Below are 20,572 nucleotides of genomic sequence, written 5' to 3'. Positions count from 1 at the left end.
GAAAAGAAATATAAAAAATATAATACCCATCTTGACCCATTTTAGGGCGCTTAGGGCATATTGGGGGAAAAATGGAAATCCTCTCGCGCGACATCTAAGAGAGTCGTGTATGAAAATTTCGGAGTAAATTGCAGCACGGGTATCAAAGAAATAGACGATCGGCGGGACTGCCTAGGACTAGATGCCCTTGAGATATTGCCGAGTTAGTAAGGCCATAAGAGATTCATTTTTTTTTATATACACGGGGTCTGCCAATGCTAAGATAAATTAAACAGGTTGGTAATTAAATCGATGCTGACGGGGTCCAACAAGTCATAAAACTCGGTAAGTAGTTGATACTATGCTTTTTTCAAAGCCTTCCCCCCATAAGATTCGACATTTTCCCCATACTGATAATAGATTTTGTGCTGTGTGTGATGAAGCTTTTTCATATATTAATTTTTTTCAAATAATACCCCTTAAGCAATGGCATCTGATAGTTGAATAGAGTACTGTACCACTTCATCTTCAGCCATATAGCAGTCCATATCTACGCCCGCCTCCATTAAAAAGAAAGTCCAGAAAGTTTGGAGAATAAACTGGAACAAGGACCGGCCGTTGAAAAAGTTTTGCTGGTGAATTCCGTGGTAAGTATTGGAACGATGGCGCAACTTTGAGCACACTGAGGAAAAATTTTGAGTGAAAAATTTTTAAAATATGCATATTTTGCATGGTATATAAAAGCAAATGGAAATTCCTTGGGTGAAAAGTTACTAATGTAGTTCTTTCGTTTTCCTTCCTCTTTTCCCTTTCTCTTTTTTCTCTCTCCTTTGATCTCCCTCGTTCTATTGGTAATAAATAATCAAAATGGTAAGTACTGCTAAAAGGCCATTTTACTTGTCTTTCTCGTATATTATGTTGAAATGCTGATGCAAGAGGAAAGAATAGCTTGGCTATTCGTTTTTTGCACTGAAAAGTTGTCAGGAGAGCCTTTTCTTCTTTCCTTTTCTCTGTAATCCTTGCTCTGCTTTTACGCTCGTCTTCTCTTCAATCCTGTTTTCGACCTCCTTCCTTCTGCGGGTAGATGATGCTCGAAACTTTCAAGGATTCCCCGAACCGATGAGTGAAAAATTTTTTTTTAGGATCTTAGATGAGGACGAAAAAGGAAATGCTCTATATGACTAAGGGAGGAAAAATGGCTAACAATCAATGTTAAATTTTATTTTCAGTTTGAATTCTGGTATACTAACAGCTATATTATTACAGGGTAAGGAAAAATTACATATTAACGTTGTCGTTATTGGTCACGTCGATTCTGGTAAATCTACCACCACCGGTCACTTAATCTACAAGTGCGGTGGTATCGACAAGAGAACTATTGAGAAGTTTGAAAAGGAAGCCGCCGAAATGGGAAAAGGTTCCTTCAAGTATGCTTGGGTTTTGGACAAGCTTAAAGCTGAAAGAGAAAGAGGTATTACCATTGATATCGCTTTGTGGAAGTTTGAGACTCCAAAGTATCATGTTACCGTCATTGATGCCCCAGGTCACAGAGATTTCATTAAGAATATGATCACTGGTACCTCCCAGGCTGACTGTGCCATCTTGATTATTGCTGGTGGTGTTGGTGAGTTTGAGGCTGGTATTTCTAAGGATGGTCAGACCAGAGAGCATGCCTTGTTAGCCCATACTTTGGGTGTCCAGCAATTGATTGTTGCTGTCAACAAGATGGACTCTGTCAAATGGTCCGAGGACAGATTTGAAGAGATTAAGAAGGAAGTGTCCAACTTCATCAAAAAGGTTGGTTACAACCCAAAGAAGGTTCCATTCGTCCCAATTTCGGGTTGGAATGGTGATAATATGATCGAGCCTTCTCCTAACTGCCCATGGTACAAGGGATGGGTTAAGGAAGGAAAGTCCGGTGTTGTTAAGGGCAAGACCTTGTTGGAGGCTATTGACGCCGTCGAGCCACCTTCGAGACCAACCGGTAAGCCATTGAGATTGCCATTGCAAGATGTCTACAAGATCGGTGGTGTTGGTACCGTTCCAGTCGGAAGAGTTGAGACCGGTATTATTAAGGCAGGTCAGACCGTTGTCTTTGCACCAGTCGGTGTCACCTCTGAGGTTAAGTCCGTTGAGATGCATCATGAAACTTTGGTTGAAGGTGTTCCAGGTGATAACGTTGGATTCAACGTTAAGAATGTCTCTGTTAAGGAGATCAAGAGAGGTTATGTTGCCGGTGATGCCAAGGACGACCCACCAAAGGGTGCTGCTTCTTTCACGGCTCAGGTGATTATCTTGAACCATCCAGGTCACATCCAGGCTGGTTACTCTCCAGTTGTTGATTGCCATACTGCTCATATTGCCTGCAGGTTCGATGAGTTACTCCAGAAGATTGATAGAAGAACTGGTAAGGTGACTGAAGATCACCCTAAGTTTGTCAAGAGAGGTGATGCCGCTATGGTTAAAATGGTTCCAAGTAAGCCTATGGTTGTTGAGGCCTTTACCGATTACCCACCTTTGGGAAGATTTGCTGTTAGAGATATGAGACAGACTGTTGCTGTCGGTGTTGTCAAGTCCGTTGAGAAGACTGATAAGTTTGCCGTTGCTGCTGCCAAGGCTAAGAAATAAATGACTTTGTCCATTTAATGTCTTCTTAAATATCTCTTTTTGGTATCTTTATTTTTGTTGAGTCTTTGAACGATAGTAGTTCAATTAGAGGTTGGGATGATCCCCAGCTTTCCTTTTATAATACTAGAGTTCACAGCCCTCTATTTTTGTTTTATCTATATTGACTGCCAAATTTCCCCTTTTTTATATCATTATTTAGGTCATAAGCTAGATCTTAGTAGTCATTGATGATTGACCTTTGCAACATCTATTGGTTTCTCATTAGGTTTATAATTATCCATGTCGTAATCCCATGCAAATCGGTGCAGTTTTGATTCGAGATGTCGCAAGTATGTCATTGCAAAGTACTGAGGCTCAAGGTTAGGATACCCCAATGGCGACCTATCTCCGATCCAGAACTGCCCATTTTCATTATCTTCGAGATAGTCAGAGTTTTGCGTCAACTGTAAGAAACGGTCCCAGTCCTCAAAAGTGTACTGGAACTCCGGTTTGAGACACATTAATAGCATGGCCTTTTTCAATTCAGACAGCAAGATCTGAAACGAAGAAAGGTTTTTCAAGACGAAATCGTTCTTTTTGTGAAACATTGTTTGAATGATACCATTTGGTAATTTAAGAACGTTCTTTGAAGTGTTTGTATCAACATCTGGTTCCACAGCATCGAACCCTTCTGTAAGTTCGTAGTTCCTAAGGAAAGTCTGTTCATCGAAGCTACTATCGAGAAAATTAAATGCCTTCAGTAAATTCTCCCTGGCACTTTGAATACGACCTTTATCGTATCTTACCACTTCGCAACCTTCACGAATGTAATTGGATAGATGTGTGGACATGGTCACTCTATCAATGAATTGGGGACTATTGATAAATTCCAAGCTCGAAAGCTTATTGTTGTTAAAAATAAACGAGTACAAGGTATCAACAGGATGGGTGGGAAGTGGCACAGCAGCGTAGACCGACTTAATGGGCACTTTAGATGACACAACATCGACCTCATTGAAGTCATCCGTCGAAGCAGGTAAACCACGACTGGAGGACTCCTTCTTCTCAGACAGCTTTGAAATAGAAACATCCGTTTCATGCATAAGAACATCCAAATCGTCCAAATCAATAGAGTCCTTCTTAGCCCTAAACAATTTTGCAATAAGCTTGAAATGATGATGGTTATTGGTAATGTTGAAGAATATATCATACATGTCGATGTCATTGATTTTCTTCAATCTACTGAAGATCAAACCGCTGAGACTGGAGACTAATGTAGTCATGGAAGGAATGGAGGCTAGAGCCCAAACGCAGAAAAGGACCCGACCACCAACAGTGACTGGAATAAGACCACCGCAACCAAGAGTCATCAAACAGCAAAAGCAAAAATAGCACGCCTTACTGTATGACCAATGTTCGATGAGACAGAAACCAAGCGCACCGAAGAGAAAAATGACGGAAAACACGATCGAAGAGGTAACTAAAGAATGTATCTTTTGCGAAATGTCAGCCATATCATCGACCCCTCTCATGAACTGATAAGCCTCTTGATTTCCTACTATGGTGCCCCTTTTCAATTCAAGTTGAACTCTTTTAGTGGTTGCGAGACGATGCCAGTACAAAGTTGAGCGAGAGAAGTCGATTACGGTATCAAAGACACTGGCAACAATCAAACCAAAGACAACAAGACCAATAAGGATCCAGACAGTAGTCAAACCTTCGGCCGTGGAGTTTGCAGGAACATCCTGCTGTTCACCAATGGTGACAATGGATATGATACAGTAATATAGACTGAAACCAAAGGAGGCATCGAACAACTTCATGCACATAGCGGAACCAGTTATCAACCAAATTGACAAAGCTAAAGATTGAAAAATCAAGCTTTTTTGGACATCATTAATGTTGAAAACGGGTTGGTACTTCTTCAACAAAAAGCCCATTTCGTTCAAGAAAAGAAGCACAAAGTTCAAGAAATGAAGACAGACGGTAACAATGGCGAAATAGAAGCCATAACCAAGAATATAATCGTCGTCAAGATGATTCTGATAAAAGAATGCGTGGTACGCTATAACCAAAGCCATAAGGATAACACTTCCTAGAAACCAACCACTAACACTGACCACCTGAGAAACAGTGTACCTGACCTTCTTTCTAAAGTTTAGAATCAAGAAGAAGTTGGATATGAGGGCCAGTAAAACAGATATACCATTGAGCAAGTAGACCCAATATTCGTCAGGTGACTCAGAGTAGATTTCATCAGAAGAGTCATCTTCTTTTGTCTTCCAGGCACAAGCGATAGCGAAGAGCGACATCATATTGGATAACGGTCCTATACAGCCTGATATGAGGGGGAAATATGAGGACAACATGAACCAAAAGACAAAGAATCGATCACCTGGGACCACATTAAGATTTGAAATTCTCCATTCAATTGTGTTTAGAGAAGTATCGTAATAATCCTGAACAGAGGTAGCAACTCTAGGAAGACCTGGAGGATGATCATAAATATATTTCTGAGAACGATCTTGAACTCGTGACGAGTCCTCACGGTGTTTCAAAGAAGACGAGAGGGCATTAGTCGATACGCTATCAAACGAGCAGTAACCACCATCAGTCGTCATTTAAGGATGCGTTCGAAGAGAGCAACAAAGGCAAGCAAAAAAAAATAGAATAGTTGATACACAAACAGCTTATTAGATCATATGGTTAGAGGCCGCGCGAAAATGATTCCTCCTGGTAGGTCTGGGGTAAGAAACCGAAATTAAATCAATACATAGGAGAGATGGTGCGGGTGAAAGGAATGGAACAGATGACACAATAAATGGAAAGCGGTGTCAGAAAAAACGGTTATAACGATATTCAATAAAGTCAGATGATAAACTAATAGTTAGACCAAATTTGGGAGGTACAATAGCAAGGTCGGAGAAGCCCGCTTTGAGAAGCATCTCGAAGAATTGGTGGAGTCATATAGATAGAGATAAGAGAGATAGGGCAGAAGGAGTCAAGAAAAAGTTCGGCAGTTTATGTAAGGCTTTATATTGAGCATTTTGGTATGGAAAGTAAGTAGTGCAAGTATTGCATTGTCATACTCTTTATCACCCTCTCGACCATGGCTTTTGAAAACCCTCTTGAAATAGTGGATATCTCGGAAATCAATCAAGAAACTGCGGATAAACTTCTCCATGCAGCGTCAACTCAGGGCTTTCTGATGTTGGAAGGTCATGGCTTTTCACAGCAAGATGTTGACCAAATGTACGAGCTTTCAAATGAGTTTTTCCAGCTTTCACTGGAAGAGAAATCCAAGTATCCTATCGATGAGACCAATTGTGGTTATACAGGAATGGGAGTGGAAAACTTGGAGGAGGATCAACTTGATAAGAAGGTTGGGGATCCTAAGGAATGCTTCAATTTCGCCAAGTTTGATCTCAATCGAGGCATTCCAGACCAAAAACTACCCAAGCTATTGCAGCAGAATTTGGACAAGGTGTCCAAGACAGTGTTGAAAATGAGAAGAGCATCTATTACAGCACTGAGGCTCTTGGCCATGGGCTTGCACATCGACGAGAAGAAAGGAGGTGCTGAATGGTTCACAACTAGACATGAAGCAGACAAATCTTCCGGAACCACCTTCAGGTTTCTTCATTACCCTTCTTTAGTTAAGCCCGGTGCATCTGAAGAAGAGAAAGATAATTATCGCAATGTGAATATAGCAGGTGCCCATACTGATTATGGTGGTCTTACGCTTCTTTTCCAGAGGCAGGACGACGATGGCCTTCAGATTTTGTCCCCAATCACAAAGAAATGGGAATCCGTTCCCTATGTTCCTGCCTCGGCCAGGTTCCAAGCTAAGGGTGAGGCTCCTCCATTGGTTGTTAACATCGCAGACCAATTAAGCTTCTGGACTAATGGATTTTTGAAATCCACAGTTCATAGAGTGCGGTTCCCTGCCAAATTACTTGACGAAGGTAGGGATAGATACTCTATTGTTATGTTTGTACACCCTTCAGATGAAACCGTTTTGGAGCCAGTTCCATCTAAGATTATCCAGACCATTGAAGGTAGAGGTGCTTCTGAATATATGACTAAGTATGGCTCCTCTCAGACTGCAGCTCAGCATTTGCAAAAGAGGTTGGCCAGCACCTATGGATGGGGGAGATACTGATTATAATATAATTTATTTATTGACTAAAAGGTACTGTAGAGTAGAGTAGATCAAAGTCCTTGTCATCTCGAAAACACGTCACTTTCGAGTCGCGTTTCGTTTAATATGAGTTCAATCGGACCTGTATTTATTTTCTCTCTTCCCTTTTGTTTTTTTTCCTTTGTGTTCCTCTTCTTTTTATACGTATGCAAGCATTGAAATGTCAGAAATCAGCAAAGATGAAAGTACGGGTGGATTACATAGGGTGCTAGGTGGTGTCTATCACTGGATGAGAGGAGATCAGAATAGCAGTAAGCGCGACGACTTTGAGAACAAGACAACATGGAGAGATCCTTGGGAAATAGATGAATTGAATGATTTGGACGATGTTAATGACGGAGAAATTGGAGATACTATTAGTTTAATTAAACGAACGGAAAATAGGTGGATCAACGAGGATGATACCAGGGATCTATTGAACGTTGATTACATGCCCAAGAGCTATGAGAGCGTCAATAATGACGATATAGATGAAGAATTGGATCAACTAATAAGGCGTTTGGAAAATAACAACGAAACCTTGTTGAAAATGCTTGAGAACTTTGATAGTGCCACATTTAAAGCGGATTACAAGAATGTTAAGGTGGAGAATCAAAAACTTTCAAAGAAATACTACAGGCTTCGTAAGGAGTACAAACGAGAAATTGAAGAGACCAGAAAGATTCATCAGCGATATTGTGAATTGGTGAAAAAATACAAGGGAATCACCAAAGAACAGTCAAGCAACGAAGATATTCAGAGGAATCTAAAGCGAAAGGACTCTCGAATAGCAGAATTAGAGAAGCAAGAAACACAGAGTGCTAAACAGGTGAGTCAATTACAAGAAGCTCATGATAAGTTTATCAAAGAAAGAGTGAAAAATGGTCGGGAAAATCAGGATTCGGTTCTTCATTACAAGAATCAGTACGAGGAGATGCATCTAAGCTATCTTGCCAAGTCGAAAGAGGAGAAGGCATTGAGAGCAAGGATCGAGGAGCTCGAAGAAGAGTTGGATAAGGCCTCAAAGAGTCAGCAGAGAAATTCAGTGCCAGTCATTCCTCTACGATCCACTCAAATCAGTGAAGATACTAGATACTCTTCTGGTATGCCTCGATTAGACGCTGATACCATGAACACTATGGAGTTACTCAGAAGGAAGTTTGCGGACAAAACATACGAGGGAGAGAACATCACAGTGAACACTCATATTAGCAGGCCACGCATTGAGTTATAAAATTGCCCATCTAGCTTTTGTACAATATACAAATTGTGAATGGAATAGATTAAATAGATAAAACCTCAATTAGTTAGTACCTTAAACGCCCCTACAAACTGCACCCTGGAACTTCTGTGGGGGTCCCACTTTTTTCCTTTCTTTTAATTTTTCCTTCGCTGCAGATCATATTAGATGCGGCTGAAGAGGTACCTCAAAACCGTTTTTTCAATTTCTGGGTTGCTCCTTTTCTTTCTTTCTTCTTGGCCAACCACAAATGACAGTAAAGCAAACAGGTGCAACATCAGAAATGGCACCAACTGATGGCCCCGCTAGTTATGATGGTTCCGTTGTTTCTGTTGAGTCTACTGGAATATCGGAACCCATTGAATCCATTGGACACAATGGATTGCCTTCTCTCCCTAGTTCAAGCAGTGCGCACTTTTCGGCAGGCAAAAGGTTCCGCGAACATCCGAAGGGATTATCAGAGCCCATTGGAACCAGTGGTACCAGTGGTACCAGTGGTGATGATTTACATTCCAAGTCTTCTAAGCTACTCTCAGATAGTATGGACGATGATGACCCGGACCTTAGTACACATATTTCATTTACAAAAACTCGCAAGGTGGTCATTCAGGTGCGAAAATTGACAATTGGTGCTAAGGTGTACTCGGAAGGAGTTTCCTGGTCCAACAATGCTATTACTCGAACATTCAGACGCAGGCCTAAGGCTGTTGATATTGAATCCAATGCTTCCATTAAGACTATTTTACATCCGATGTCCTTTGATATCCCCAGCAATTCTCTTACATGTATTATTGGAGGTTCCGGTTCTGGAAAAACTACCTTGTTGAACTGTTTGGCCGATCGTCAATTCAGTAAGTCCACTCTTTTCAAAGTGGGCGAAGTCCATTACAATAATGATGATAATCTTACAAAGATAAGACATGCGTACGTTATTCAACAGGATATTTTTATCCCCACTTTGACTTGTTTCGAGACTTTGATGTATGCTGCCGAGTTGAAACTTCCCAAACTTACTTCCAAAAAAGAGAGAGCTCGATTGGTTCAGGAGATTATCTTGGAGTTGGGCTTAAAAGAATGCGCCAATACTATAGTAGGAGATCATCGTCGCAAAGGTATGAGTGGAGGAGAAAGACGTAGATTAAGCGTGGCACTTCAATTGGTTTCCAATCCCTCTCTACTTTTCTTAGATGAACCCACCACAGGATTGGATTCTTATAATGCCTATTTGCTCTGCCTCACATTACAAAGGCTCGCTAAACGTATGAACAAGACTATCATCATGAGCATCCATCAACCAAGGGCGGATATTTTTAAGCTTTTCGATAAAGTTCTTATCTTGTCTCAAGGCCATCTGTGCTATGGTGATAGTTTTGATAAGATATTCAGTCATTTTGCTTCCATTGGTTACCCTATCCCAGAACTTAAGGTCAACCCAGCAGACTTTTTAATTGATTTGGTTACCGTTGACACTAGAACTTTTGAAAAAGAACAGGAATCTTCTATGAGGATGAACACCGTATCCGAAAAATGGGAAGAGCGCATGTCCCAAATTGATCCTATAGAACCAATAGCGGAGGCTTCACTTCAGAAAACCAACGAAATCTTTGAGGAGATTGGTAGAGCACCTTTTTGGCGTGAAGTCGGCATCCATTTCCGTCGAAATTTGAAATTGCAAATGAGAGATCCTTTAGGTACCATATCTGTCGTTATGGAGGCTTTACTTCTTGGTTTGATTACCGGATGGATTTTCTACAAACCTGGAACAACTTCTGCCGGTATTAGATCTTTGGAGTCATCCTTATACATGAGCTCTACCTTGATTTGCTACCTTTATTCATTATATGAAGCCTACAGGTTGTGCCAGATCGATCTTAAAGTCTTTGATAGAGAGAGATTAGAAGGCTCCATCTCCGTTCGAGGATTCCTCATTGGACGTCGACTTTCTAAGCTTATCACTGAGGATTTAGCAATTCCTTTCTTTTTCTCAATAACTGCCTATTTCATGATCGGGTTAAGGGTAGACTCCCCAAAATATTTCTGGAAGTACTTTGCTGGTATGTTACTCTTTCACATAAATACTATGGCTATTGGTATGATTTCTTCTTCTCTAAGTCGTGATGTTTCTATTGCTACGTTGATCTGCAATCTTAACTTCACTTTCCAGACCATGACAAACGGTATGTTTGTTAATGCAAAGCAGCTACCTGTTTACGTCCGTTGGTGTAAATATGTTGCTTACCAGTGGTATGCGTTTGGTTATTTAATCAGTAACCAGTTCACCGGCTTCCAGGGCGAATGTGCTGAGAACGCAAGTGCATGCTACATCTCATCTGGCAACTATATCATCAAACAGCTTGGATTTTGGCCGAACTGGAATGCCTTGCCAATTTGTGTGGTGCTAGCATTTCTTCTTGGAACATACACACTTGCCGGTGTTATTCTTTGGTTGAGGCCAGTGGATGTTTCCATGGGCAAAGAGGTCAAATCTTACAGCAAGATTAATAATAGGGTTGAATATACAAATGCTGATATTACTCTGCGCAAGGGATCGAAGGAGATTGATAATGGCGTGAGTGTTCGCATTCGAGACATTGAGCTCACAGTTAAGTCTAAGGTGCGTAAAGACGAAAAGGTCATTCTCCGTAAAGTCAATGCTGATTTCCAAGCTCGAAAATTGAATATCATTATGGGCCCTTCCGGATCTGGAAAGACTTCTTTACTCAACCTTATCTCTGGTCGGTTGTCCTCAAATCTAGCTACTTCCTACTCCAACTCGGGCAAAATCTATTTCAATCAGTTTGCAATCGAAGACTTTTCAATAGTGAAACCTCTTTGCTCTTACGTCACGCAAGAGGATGATCACTTATTGTCATCATTAACTGTTGAAGAAACATTAGGCTATGCGGCAACTTTACGCCTTTCTAAAGCACACCTCTCGAAAGAGCAGCGTAGAGAAATAGTCGATAGCATCATTCTTCAGATGGGATTGCGTGATTGCGCCAGCACTCTTGTTGGTAACGATTTGATCAAGGGAATCTCCGGTGGAGAAAAGAGACGGTTATCTATAGCCATACAGCTTCTCTCATCTCCGAAGATCCTATTCCTAGATGAGCCTACCTCCGGCTTGGATGCGTTCACTGCGTCTTCCATCATCGAATGTCTTCAGAACTTGGCTGATCATGGGACAACGGTTGTACTGACCATCCACCAACCACGTAGTCTTGACCAGTTTGGAACCATCTTGCTTTTAGCGAAAGGCGGTAAAGTGGCCTTTGATGGAACCCAAGAACAGCTTATTCGGCATTTTTCTGCGATAGGATACACTGTTCCAATGTTCACTAATTTGGGAGATTTTGTCATTGATTTGATCTCCTATAACACAGTAAGCGACAAGGTCGAACGCAGAACTCGAGCCAGGGTGGAACATATTCTTTCTCGCTGGGATAACGATGCTTTAGCACTAAGAGACTCTCAAGAAGTTATTTATGTGCAAGCTAAAGACACTCTTAGGAGCGAATTCACTTCTTATGTGAAAGAGCCTGCCAACTTTGCCGTAGGATTTACAGTGCTTGCCAAACGTCAATGGATTGGCATGCTGAGAGATAAAAACATTATCATCGCTAGAGCGTCGCAAGTTACTGGTATGGCTGTCATATTGGCACTTTTCTTTGCAAGACTAAAGCACGACCAAGCCAGTGTTCAGAACAGATTTGGTCTTATTCAGCAAATGGTGGCTCTATACTTTGTTGGCACTCTCAATAACATATCTGGATATCCTAAGGAGAGAGACTATTTCTACGATGAGTTCAATGATGATGTCGTTGGAATTCCCTCGTTTTTTTTCAGCTACTTACTTATTGAACTTCCATTTGAGATACTTCCCTGTCTTGTGTTTTCCGTTATTATGGTGTTTGTCATTGGATTCCAATACAACGCCGCCTTATTCTTTGGTATATTTTATACCACTACATTGGTTGTCAACGCCGGCGAGTCTTTAGGTATCTCTTTTAACACCGCTCTTGATCATCCGGGATTCTCGTTAACTGTGATTTCCATATTTTGCTCGATTGCCGTGTGTATGTCCGGTTTAATGGCTATGACTTTGGACTCGTTCCTAAAGGCAATGAACTATCTATCTCCTCCTCACTATTGCGTGATGCTCATTGCGAACCTAACGTTCACTCCTGGCTTGAGTTTGTACTGTAAGCCAAACGAAAAGTCCGATGACGGATCCTGCCAATTTACAAGCGGTGAAGATGTTGTGAACTCTTACCATCTTCATACTAATATGACCCTATACTGGATTCTAATTACTGTCGTCTGTATCATCCACAGAGCCATTTCCTTCGTCTTTCTCAAGATCAAACTCACCAAGATTAGAATCAAGAAGCGCAAACAAACGTAACATCTTTTCTATTACATTTTTCTTTGAACGATTCTTATGCTTTATATATACTGTTTTATTATTTAATACCAATTACTGATGAACTCGAAATCATTTAAAGCCAGAACTCCAAAGTTTGCGCGATCTCATCTATTCATTTTTCTCTCCTCGTGTCGTGGCCATTAGTATTGAGTTGTTTTGCATCCTCTGTCGTGTTCTTTAGATAGCCACTGATAGCTATGAGAATTTCACCGTTGCTTCTATCCGCCGTAACTTGGCAGCTATGCAATGCTGGAAACGAAAATGCTACCACGGATACAGTAGAAACACGCCCCATACATTTCTATAAGCCCAATGAATTCTCTTACCCTGGCAAAGAGTACCTCTCAATAAGGCCTCTCAATAAGAATAACATCGAGCTTTCTTTCAATTTTGAGACCAACCATTCTGTGGAACTTTATCCAACTAGTGATGAAACCATCCATTATGACGTTTTCCCCAAGGCTATCGGATCTATTCTTCAGCATACAAATACTCGTGAGCTTCATCTTAGGTTTGGCCAAGGCTGGTACGATGCTGATGTTTGGGGAAAATTACCCAGGGACGGCAAAGAGAATGGCGGTACTGGCGTGGAATTATGGGCTGTGATTGAGGCAGAATCGAAAGATGATGCATTTGAACAGTGGAGACAGTTGGCAAACTCCCTTTCCGGTCTTTTTTGTGCATCGCTAAACTTTATAGACTCTTCATTGACAACAAGTCCTGTCACGGTATTTCAGCCGAAATTTGCATCTTTGGAGAATGCTCTGATTAAAACTGGGAACGACATGTATCTTTTTCGCAGTGCTTTGCCGAGAGAGCCTGTTTGCACCGAGAATTTGACACCTTTTTTGAAAATCCTTCCTACAAAGGGTAAAGCCGGTATCTTCTCACTTCTTACAGGTAAGAAAATGTTCAATTCTGAGTGGTCTTCTATGGCGGTGGATATTTTAACAGTATGTGACTCTGAAAATGATTGCCACTATCAGATCAAGCAATCCATTGATCTTATCAAGAACATTCCCCGTGTTTTGGAAAGAAACGTCATGCCCATTCCTAAACCTATCTCCGGTGATGATCTTCGTTGTGACCTAACCAAGAAGGCTGATCTCTTCCACTGCTTCCCTTTACCTGAGTCTAACGAACTTGATTTTGATCTATACGATTTATTCGGAAGAGTCATTCATGGTGGTGCCTTGATGGCTTCCACACAAACTAGAGTGTGTGCCGACCTCGATACTCGTTATTGGAAGGTGCTGTTGAACTCCTCTGCTCCTGCTGGTGATTCTATCCATGAAGATGGACGTCTTTGTTTCGACCTCAACACTAATGCAGATTACGATCTAAGATTCTCTACTAAAGATTCCACTCAAATTGTATCTTTGGACCCTCCTCCTATCTATGCTTCTAGATCTCTCTCTGGATATTCTCAGGATAGTGGCGGCTTTAGAATAGATTTGTACAATCCTACCGATGAAGATGAAAACGTGGTCATCTTCGAAACATTTCCATGGTTTGTTAGGTTGTCTCTACATACTTTGACTATTACAGTCAACGATACCGCCAGTCACGGCGTATCCGATAAAGTCATAAACAATGTGGTTGATGAGATCATATATAATCCTGCTGTTGACAGAAAGAGTCCTTCGCATTTGGAATTGATGACATCGATTCCCTCCAAGACCAAGGTGAAGCTTTCTCTTGATTTCGATAAGGCTATGCTATTGTATGCAGAGTATCCTCCAGATGCCAACCACGGATTCGAGATTGATCCTGCCGTTATATCTATCATTGATAAAATTACTGGCGATACCATGTATCAGATGAGAACCACCACTGCCTTGTTGACGCTTCCAACCCCTGACTTCTCTATGCCTTACAACGTCATCATTCTAACTTCTACTGTAATGTCATTGGCATTTGGTTCATTTTTCAATCTGTTAACCAAGAGAACGGTGACAGAAGAAGAAGCTGAAGCCGCTGCTGCTAACTCCTCTATCCGCATCACCACGAACAGAATCCTGGGATACAGGCAGAAGCTTAGATCGATGGTCCGTGGCAATTAAAATTCACGAATATCATGTAATATTAAATGAAATACATAGCAAAGTTATCTTCTGGATCTACTGTTCAATTGGCTTGCAACGTAGCTTATCGTACTGTCTAAATCGTGAACGGTTTTCAACCACTTCGCAATCATTTCTGAAACTTTCTGTAGCTGTCTAACACTATCTCCATCCTTATCGAGATGTTCAAAGTTGAGTAGATGTTTGAAAAGCCCGTTCCACGTCGTCCGCTGCCAATCGCTCGGAATATCAGCGACCAGCACTGTTTCCAACGTTATTTTTTTGATATCAAGAGGTTTTTTAAAAATGAGCCGATGAATGACATTGGCTAAGGCAAAACAATCTTGTGAATACTGAGATCTAGCAGAAATCGAGTCCGATACACAAACCACCTTTCTAAACTCACAGAGTTTGACCTCCGAATACTTGGCACTATCCTTCATCGACAACATACAATTACCAGCCTCAATTTGGCAATGAACATATCCAATACTGTGAAGTTCAATCATCTGTTCCAATAGTTGAAGAGTGACAAATGCCACTAAGGACTCAGTCAGTTTAACACATTTCATCAAATCAACCAAACTGCCCTGCTTGAAATAAGGAAGCATCAAATACGACTCATCTTCGTACCGGTAATATCCATAACTGCTGATAAACAGGTCAGTTCTTTTGCTGAGCTCACTGAGAATGCAGAATTCATGCCCATTATCATTTTCTCTTTGACTTACCCTGAGAGAAAATTGATCGCCTGTCGATTGCTCGCAGAGATAAAGGGAATCATCATCATTTTCTCGAAGCACTTTGATGACGCAGAAAAGTTCCATACCAAACCGAATCATCAACTGCTTGTTACCCATAACGGCCGGCATACCAGGTTTAAGCAAGTCTTTTAAGATCTGTGACTTATTCAGAGGAATATTGTAGGAGTGAAACCCCGGGTAGTGCGAAGGCTCACTCAAGCCTGCCATTTGAGAGGATTCAGCGGCGGCCTTTTCAAAAGATATCCGCAATGGTGTATCGACAAATGGGGAGCTCATGACAGTCTCTTGACCCGCACTGATGAGTTCTTTTTTGGGTGTGGACGGCTTGACGAGAGTCTCAGTAATGAAGTCGCTGAGGCCAACTTCAGTACCAGTAATATTGGTTAAAGTTGTGGTGCTGGAGGGAGATCTGATTGGTTGATTGAACATCTGAAGGATCTCTTTACGAGCCTCATTTGAAAAAAAAGTTAATGTTGGTGAACGAGTCAGCCGGGTGGTGTCCTCTTCTTCATTGAGAGAACCAATGAGAAAACTACTACCCAATCTTGAGGCTGGTGTCATGGAAGTGCGAATCTTCTTCCTCAATGGAGTTTGAAAACTAGCGTCATGGGTTGGCTTCTTCATCATCAATGCCAATACTTCATACAGCGTTCTGGTGTCGCCTTCTTTAGGGAAAAACAAATCAAAGTTGAAGTCATACTTTGCTGTCCTCTTTCCGGGAACATCCACACTAGTTGTCACAGGATACTTGAGCTTAGGAGTGTCCTTAAATACGGAGAATTTTCTCTTTCTAGCTCCTTTAAGAGCAATCTGAGGAATCTTCTGGGACTTGAATGGTACTCCCTGTACCTTGTTCTCCTTCCTGATGTTCTGTAAGGATTCCAAACTATCCCTGGTATCAGACCTCTCATTATTAAATGCTGAAGTATGCGTATCTGCAGAAGAATCTTTAAAAACCTGAAACTTAGGTTTCTGAATAGTATGCTGAATACAAGTTGATAATCCGCCTCCCTCTGAGTTCGACAAGACTCTCACTTCTTTCGAAGACTCTTCTTGATTTGGCCGACTCTTCAATCGAATCTTGAACCTTTCATAGGCATTTTGCAATTTGACAGCAGGCCGAGCCTTGCACTCTATGCCCATCTTATAGATCTCATCGGCTCTCTCATAATCATCTTGCTCCTCCATAAACCCTGCATAACTTTCATAGAATAAGCTCAACTTCCTTCCTATTTGCTTCTTGAATAAATAAGTAAAAATCTCTCGTGGCGTGTCGCTGAACTTAATATACTCCAACCATATCTTAAAGTACCTCACCTCGTTCTTATAGTAATCATCGTCTTTAAAGTCATGCGTAGCTTTCTCCAAAAGCTTTATTAATTCTCGATTGTTGTTACCAGACGGAAAACTCTCTCTTATCCACTTCAAATAATCAAGATATGGCTCCAAAGGATCGTCAAGATCTTCCAGTTGCGATCGATCAAGTCTGACTTCGAACAATTCTCTCTCCGCGGCTAGTTTTTCCTTCAGCTCCGTACCATGAAGTTGCTCGAGATCCACCAACCGTTTAACAGACCGCCCTTGAGGAATTGCCTGAATATTCTCCTTATTCTGTTCTACTAGAGAAAAATTCGTGGTTGTAGTCATCCCTTGATGCTGAAGCCTTAGGTTAAATTGAAGAAAGGATACCCATAATTTGTCACTCTTAAGAACGCGAAAATACCACAACAAGAAAAATCGAGGGTTCAATGAGAGCGCGCTTAAGATAAATAGTACTGGAGGATTACTAGATTTGAAGGTAATCTGATAACCCCCAAACACCTCAATCGGTCAAAAAAATCCTTATATATCTATTTACAGGTAGTATATTTAAGATGCAGGGGCTGGTTCTCCCGAATCAGAGTGTGGATTTTCTCCACCATCTTCGTTCTTTGGAAGAAGATACTTCTTAAACGCATCGTTCTTCTCTTCAAAAGGTCTTGGTCCCAATATTCTAATCATGTCATCTCTAGTGATCACCTCTTTCTTGAGTAATTCCTTGGCAATCTTATCCACCTCATCAAGTTTCTCTGTAAGTAGCTTCTTGCACTTATGGTAGGCATCATCAATAAGCCGATGAATCTCAATGTCAATAACCTCAAAAGTCTCCTCACTGAAAGGTTTATGAACCTGCATTTGGGTATCCTTGGGTTCGAAAACAATGGTACCGAGCTTCTTCGACATACCTAACTTAAGGACCATGGCATTGGCCATCTTAGTCACTTTCTGAAGGTCATCTGCAGCTCCCGTGGTCACATCGTCAAAATTTAACTCCTCAGATACCCTACCTCCAAGTGCCATGATCATTCTATGCTCAAATTGCTCCTCAGAGATTAGATACTGATCTGCAGGCAAATACTGTGCATAACCGAGGGCTGCTTGTCCTCTAGGAATAATAGAAACTTTTAATAATGGGTCGGCATACTTCAAATACCATCCACAGATGGCATGTCCCGCCTCGTGGTAGGCGACCGTCTTCTTCTCCTGGGGTGAAAGAATTCTAGTCTTTCTCTCTAGACCAACAATCACCCTTTCAATGGCCTGCTCAAAGTCTTTCAACTCAACAAAGTCCGCACTGTGCCTGGCGGCAATTAAAGCGGCTTCATTACAACAGTTGGCAATATCAGCGCCAGAAAATCCTGGTGTCATAGCGGCCAATCTTCCGGCAAACATATCGGTTACAGCATCCTTCATTTTGATTGGTCTAAGATGAACTTTGTAAATGGCCTTTCTTCCTTCAATATCAGGTTTGTCAAGATATATGTGTCTATCGAAACGACCTGGTCTAAGCAAGGCTTTATCCAACATGTCCGGCCTGTTGGTACCGGCAAGAACGACAACGTGGTCGGAACTATCAAAGCCATCCATTTCCACCAACAATTGATTCAATGTAGCCTCCTTTTCATCATTGGCACGCATTGGAGACTTCTCACGGGCACCACCAATAGCATCAATTTCATCGATAAAGACAATACTTGGGGCTAGCTTTCTGGCTGTAGCAAACAAATCACGAACACGGGAAGCACCGACACCGACAAACATTTCCACAAATTCGGAACCGGAAACCGAGAGGAATGGAACAGCAGCCTCCCCTGCGGTGGCCCTTGCCAATAGAGTCTTACCGGTTCCTGGAGGACCTGAGAGAATGGCACCTCTTGGAATTTTGGCACCAAGACGCTCATACTTTTGAGGATTTTTTAAGAAACTAACAAATTCCATCACCTCCTCCTTGGCTTCGTCACATCCTGCGACATCCTTAAACTTCACTTTGATGTTGGTATCCTGATTGAACAATTTTGCTTTGGATTTACCAACATTCATAATGGAATCAAATGGCCCACCCTTAGAGTTAGGTCCCTTTTTTCGCATTTGAGCAATAAGATAGTAGGTGCCACCAATAAGAATGACAGTAGGTAGAAATGGAATTAAGTAGGACCAGACACTAGTTCTAGTCTCGTATGCAATCGGAATTCTTTCATTGGTAGGGATACCAAGACGATCTTGAACAGCATCCATCTCGTTGTCAAAAAAATCCGGGGAACCAATGGAAAATCCGGCAAATCGTGGCATTCCAGAGAGTAATTCTGCCTGAACGTATGTGCCATTGATTACATTAACCTTTTTAACCAAACCTTTCTCTAGGTAGTTGGTCTTGAAGTCCTGGAATGTCATTTGAGCACCATTGTCAATACCAGAAGCGGCAAAACCATTCAAGACGATAACCATAAGAATAGAAGGAATAACCCAATCTTTCCATTTGAGGTTACCAAATGGGTTATTGGGGTCGCCATTGGCTCCATTGGCGCCATTCTTGTCGTTGGGTTTTTTGTTCTTACTGCTAGTTGTATTGGAATCATTTTTCTTCTGATCGAATTTTAGAAGTGTGCTCTTAAAACGATATGTAGGGGTAGTAGAGAAGGTACAAACTTGACTAGGAGTACGCTGGAAACAAGCCAATCGAGATAGACGAGAATAGCGCAGGGGGGAAATCAAACCTATGGGACTTCGCACAGCCCTCGTCATGCTCCTGGTAATAGCAAACGCCGGAGGCGTCAACGGGAATTGAACGAGAAGCATATGGAAAACAGGTAGATCCGAAAGAATTCACTTGATGTTGATTGAGAGCTCTTCTTCTCGCCTTCAAAAAGGAAGGTGAGGAAAAACACAAATACACATAAAAGAGCATAAAAAAACATAAAAGAGCATGAATACATTGCATAAAATGACCGTATATTAACAGCTATATTTATTTTCCATTAAACCTAGAAGGTTTCCTCATCCAATATCGTAAGATTGTTTTCTTTGTTGTTGGAGCTTCCTGGAGTTAGCTGCGGAGACGTTAGTGTGGATTGAATGGTCTCTTGAGGAACCTGAAAACCTTCAGCTGTACTATACATAATTTCCTGAATATGATTGACTAGATCAGCCACGGTTACATCTTGGGGGTTATCGTTTTCGTTTGCCTCGATTTTATCATTCAAGTTCTGACAGATTATTTCGATTTCACGTAGTTTGTTGAAGTAAAAGTTTCTTTCCGTTTCTAAACTCTCCTGGGTTTGTAATGATTCGTCCAATCTCGCTTGCAGATCTCTAATTTCATCCTTGAGTCGAATACTACCATTTTGACTAACATCATGTGAGGTAAACGCTCTCCTGAGACCTGCTTTATGCTGTTGACTAGGCGTCATGCTTGAGTTGACAGCGTTTCTGTTCGTTCGAAGCGATATCGTACCCGTAGAAGCTCGTGACGACGAAGATATGCGTGATCTGGGAATATCCTGAGACACTTCTGAAGCTTTAGTCACTGGTCCATCCCTTTCAGCATTACTGGCAAGACGGCAAAACCACTGAAGAAACTCCAAATTGTCCTGAAGTTTAAACTTCATCAACTTATCCACAGGCACCTCACGCGATATCCCCACTTTATTGAACCCCATCTGAAGCAGTTTGTAATTGGACAAAATCTGATATTCTTTCTTGGCATGTAGGCCAATTTTGTTGATTGGAATTCTACCGGGATAGATTGAATCGAAGATCTGGCAATAAACGGCACCATTGCCGCATTGTTCGAGCTTTGTATAATCGGCTCCAAAATCGGCATTAATCCATTCCAACAGTTCTGACCGAGAAGCGCCGATGATCATACCTAAGGAATAAAACGAAGTGAAGCAAGGAAGAATACAATGAAGTATACACGGAAGTAAACAAGAAAACGTCAGATGTCAACATGAAACCCGTGGCGCAGCAGCACGCACGCAGATATGAATTCTCTCT

General features: G+C 41.5%; 8 protein-coding genes across 8 annotated transcripts; 4 read left to right on the top strand and 4 right to left on the bottom strand.

The window, feature by feature from the left end:
- Positions 1 to 846: 846 nt before the first annotated feature.
- On the top strand, positions 847 to 2,607 carry TEF1_1 (translation elongation factor EF-1 alpha; the record flags this gene model as incomplete). Its single annotated transcript, XM_038922887.1, has 2 exons — positions 847 to 853; positions 1,232 to 2,607. 2 exons carry the CDS (start codon positions 847 to 849, stop codon positions 2,605 to 2,607), a joined length of 1,383 nt encoding a protein of 460 aa, XP_038778815.1.
- A 221-nt stretch (positions 2,608 to 2,828) lies between these two features.
- FOA43_002599 (uncharacterized protein) lies at positions 2,829 to 5,197 on the bottom strand (the record flags this gene model as incomplete). The annotated part of the gene is made up of 2 exons (XM_038922886.1): positions 2,829 to 5,099; positions 5,192 to 5,197. 2 exons carry the CDS (start codon positions 5,195 to 5,197, stop codon positions 2,829 to 2,831), a joined length of 2,277 nt encoding a protein of 758 aa, XP_038778814.1.
- A 1,750-nt stretch (positions 5,198 to 6,947) lies between these two features.
- FOA43_002598 (uncharacterized protein) lies at positions 6,948 to 8,000 on the top strand (the record flags this gene model as incomplete). The annotated part of the gene is made up of 1 exon (XM_038922885.1): positions 6,948 to 8,000. One exon carries the CDS (start codon positions 6,948 to 6,950, stop codon positions 7,998 to 8,000), a length of 1,053 nt encoding a protein of 350 aa, XP_038778813.1.
- A 256-nt stretch (positions 8,001 to 8,256) lies between these two features.
- FOA43_002597 (uncharacterized protein) lies at positions 8,257 to 12,411 on the top strand (the record flags this gene model as incomplete). The annotated part of the gene is made up of 1 exon (XM_038922884.1): positions 8,257 to 12,411. The coding sequence occupies one exon, from the start codon at positions 8,257 to 8,259 to the stop codon at positions 12,409 to 12,411; it is 4,155 nt and encodes a 1,384-aa protein (XP_038778812.1).
- Positions 12,412 to 12,876: 465 nt separating this feature from the next.
- On the top strand, positions 12,877 to 14,495 carry FOA43_002596 (uncharacterized protein; the record flags this gene model as incomplete). The annotated part of the gene is made up of 2 exons (XM_038922883.1): positions 12,877 to 12,881; positions 12,944 to 14,495. 2 exons carry the CDS (start codon positions 12,877 to 12,879, stop codon positions 14,493 to 14,495), a joined length of 1,557 nt encoding a protein of 518 aa, XP_038778811.1.
- Positions 14,496 to 14,539: 44 nt separating this feature from the next.
- Positions 14,540 to 16,906, bottom strand: FOA43_002595 (uncharacterized protein; the record flags this gene model as incomplete). The annotated part of the gene is made up of 1 exon (XM_038922882.1): positions 14,540 to 16,906. The coding sequence occupies one exon, from the start codon at positions 16,904 to 16,906 to the stop codon at positions 14,540 to 14,542; it is 2,367 nt and encodes a 788-aa protein (XP_038778810.1).
- Positions 16,907 to 17,128: 222 nt separating this feature from the next.
- On the bottom strand, positions 17,129 to 19,321 carry AFG3 (AAA ATPase afg3; the record flags this gene model as incomplete). Its single annotated transcript, XM_038922881.1, has 1 exon — positions 17,129 to 19,321. One exon carries the CDS (start codon positions 19,319 to 19,321, stop codon positions 17,129 to 17,131), a length of 2,193 nt encoding a protein of 730 aa, XP_038778809.1.
- A 239-nt stretch (positions 19,322 to 19,560) lies between these two features.
- Positions 19,561 to 20,354, bottom strand: FOA43_002593 (uncharacterized protein; the record flags this gene model as incomplete). Its single annotated transcript, XM_038922880.1, has 2 exons — positions 19,561 to 20,308; positions 20,347 to 20,354. The coding sequence occupies 2 exons, from the start codon at positions 20,352 to 20,354 to the stop codon at positions 19,561 to 19,563; spliced, it is 756 nt and encodes a 251-aa protein (XP_038778808.1).
- Positions 20,355 to 20,572: the final 218 nt, after the last annotated feature.

Source organism: Brettanomyces nanus, chromosome 2 (genome assembly GCF_011074865.1).
Source record: "Brettanomyces nanus chromosome 2, complete sequence".
NCBI lineage: Eukaryota > Fungi > Ascomycota > Pichiomycetes > Pichiales > Pichiaceae > Brettanomyces > Brettanomyces nanus.
The sequence above is the reverse complement of the archived record's forward strand: the minus strand, read 5'-3'. Positions and strand labels throughout refer to the sequence as shown.